Source organism: Poromitra crassiceps (assembly GCF_964638095.1).
Source record: "Poromitra crassiceps genome assembly, contig: HAP1_SCAFFOLD_2048, whole genome shotgun sequence".
Classification (NCBI taxonomy): domain Eukaryota; kingdom Metazoa; phylum Chordata; class Actinopteri; order Beryciformes; family Melamphaidae; genus Poromitra; species Poromitra crassiceps.
The window spans coordinates 15,001-17,533 of record NW_028150377.1 but is presented as its reverse complement, the minus strand read 5'-3'; the positions used below and the strand labels follow the sequence as shown (position 1 = coordinate 17,533).

The 2,533-nt window shown below is 50.2% G+C and overlaps 1 protein-coding gene across 1 annotated transcript in view; it reads right to left on the bottom strand.

The window, feature by feature from the left end:
* Positions 1–13: 13 nt before the first annotated feature.
* LOC310772130 (uncharacterized protein) overlaps positions 14–2,533 on the bottom strand; it is a gene marked incomplete at its 5' end in the record, with an annotated part of 14,808 nt that continues 12,288 nt past the window's right edge. The window contains one exon of the mRNA XM_083664585.1: positions 14–1,592. Within this exon, the coding sequence (XP_083520711.1) occupies positions 625–1,592 (968 nt within the window). The 3' untranslated portion in view covers positions 14–624. The remainder of the gene's footprint in view (positions 1,593–2,533) is intronic.

The window sequence follows — 2,533 nt, the reverse complement described above, 5'->3', positions numbered from 1 at the left end:
AATTTAGCTCAAGTTAATTTAATATACAATTCAGACCACGATTACAGTTTAAAAAAAACGTGTGCCTGAAACTAGAAAACATGCATCCTCTCCTCAACATCTTCCATTCCCAGAGGAAACGCTGCTAAACATGGAGTCTTTTTGGCTGACAGGACATGGATCAAGTCCCAACAGGCAGAAGGGAAAGAAGAGGGTTTTGAGATGAAAATTGTGGCAGGAGTCTATGTTGCAATTCTCAGCTCTGTCCACCAGGAGGGAGAAGTGGTTTGTAACAGTCCTTCAGCGCTGTTGTCAGTTCACAGCTGCTAGAGAAGATCTAAAAAAAATAGTCATAATAGTGGTTTCTTTCTTTGGCACAGTGAAGTGAAATAGTGGGCACATGAAGGCACAAGTTAACACTAGAATGATTTCAGAATAGACTTGAAAATCAGGGCCAGGCATTCAAGCCAAACTCTCAATCCCGTCATAAGGACCACACTGTTGCACCAATATGAGCCTATCATGTCTTCCAGCAGATTAAGTATATTTATAGAACAAGGCAGCAATGGAAGGCACAGACAAGAAAAAGAGAAGAAGACCAATGCCTAGTTGATCATTTAAATGGTCTCTCTCGTCAATAATCTCTTACATGACAGAGCAGCACTGACAGGCCTTGCGCTTGGAAGTGCCTTTACTAGGTGAGGCTGAATTGTGCAGGCCCTTATCAGCCTCTTCTCCCTGGACTTTTACTCCTGCACCATTTCCATCCAGTGGAATGTCCTGAAAGCCTTCTTCTGGCGACTCTTTCCCCGCCTCTCCACCACCAAGATCTCCGTTGTTTACATTCCTGTCCGCACCGGCCACGACAGAGTCCTTGAGGCCTTGGCTGCTAGAATGAAGGCCGGGCCCAGAGGCAGAGCTGGACTGAGAAGAAGCCGACCCAAGCGGTCCCAAGACCGTCTCTTCTCCTTCGTCGGTGATGATCACTCGTTCCACAGTGAGCATGCCTCCGTCCACTTGTTCCACACTCTGATCTTGGTCCTCGTCGGCGTAGCCCAGGAACATGAGCGTGACCGGGCCCTCCTCCGCCATGTTCTCAATCCTTTGATCCGTCATGGTGTCCACTTTTTCAGCCACCTCTCTCACCAGCACCGTGCTTCTCTCCTCCTGTTCGTCCTCGTCCTCTCCCATGCTTTCAGCGCAGCCCTCCATCCCCAGCTCAGCTCTTAGTTTGTGGCCTCCAGAGCTTTCTAAATGCGTGGTGGCGTTCTCCTCTGACAAGGCATAATGGGTAGAATATGAGAGGCCTTGTTCTTCTCTCCCCTCTGAAGTTCTGTTGTCTATCTTTATCTCTCCCTTGGGCGGTGTGACCGCGACGTCATCCAGCAGCACCGTCATCCCGACCCCGTCGATGGCACTCAAGATCTGGCCGAGCTCCTCTGCCGAGGGTTGACCTCCTGAGCCGCCCACAGCGTGGACGCTCTTCCTGCCGTCGTCGAACACGGTGGTGGCCGTGGCAGCACCGTCTGCTGCCGACATGGGGGCCACTGACCTGATGACGGTGGCTCCTGTCTTGGGGTCTCTCTCCACCTGAACCGCCACCATGCCCAGGACTGCAACACAAGAGACACGGCAAGTAGTCTTTAAAAACATGGAAAACTTGCAAATCAAATCTGTGGCAGCACAAAACTTTAAGAGTAATGGAAAGATATTGGGATTTATCTAAAGTGGCATACTGAAGTTGACTTGAATTATATTCAGAATCGAGGGCGGGGGGGATAGTGTGGTCCTCCCACGCGCTACGTCCTGCCGGTGACACTCCTCACTGCCAGGTGAAAAGAAGCGGCTGGCGACTGCACATGTATCGGAGGAAGCATGGTGCTAGTCTACGGCTCTCCCCAGATCGGCAGAGGGGGTGGAGCCATGACCGGGACAGCAGGGGGAATTGGCCAAGTGCAATTGGGGAGAAAACTGCGGGAATCCTGAGGGGCGGGGCTAGGGCTGGTGGTGAGAGGTACAAAATGTCAGAGCCGTGTAGATAGAAGAGTCCCGACATCTCCATTCACTCCAATGGACCAGTTTTTTTACTCTCAAGAGTTCCAGGAAGTAAGGTCCTGGATTAAGCAGCACTGTCGAGTTGCAGCAAAATAGACAGTTTGTGTTGTACTCTGAAAGGGTTTTTCATCCCTTGAATCAAATTGTACATTATCAGCTTTATTTTAGCATGCAAAAGTAGCGCGAGACCCATTCCTGGCTGTTCATTGGCTAATGAGTCTCGCATTTTGGTCCTCCGCTGACGCCACTCTCTCTCTAGAGGACACTACAAAATGTAATGTGGGGTCAAGATCAGATCTTTGTATGACTAATATCAGCTGGCTCAGTAGACAACATAGGGCAGGGATGCAAACACGATGCTTTTCGGCGCATGCCGCTTTTTTCATGTCAGTTTGGGTGACTTCTGTGATTCATCCAGATCCAAGATCTTTCCTTGTTCTCGTCCCCCATCACCCCCTCCCTCCCCCCACCTTATCCCTGGGGGAATCTCTCTCTTTTT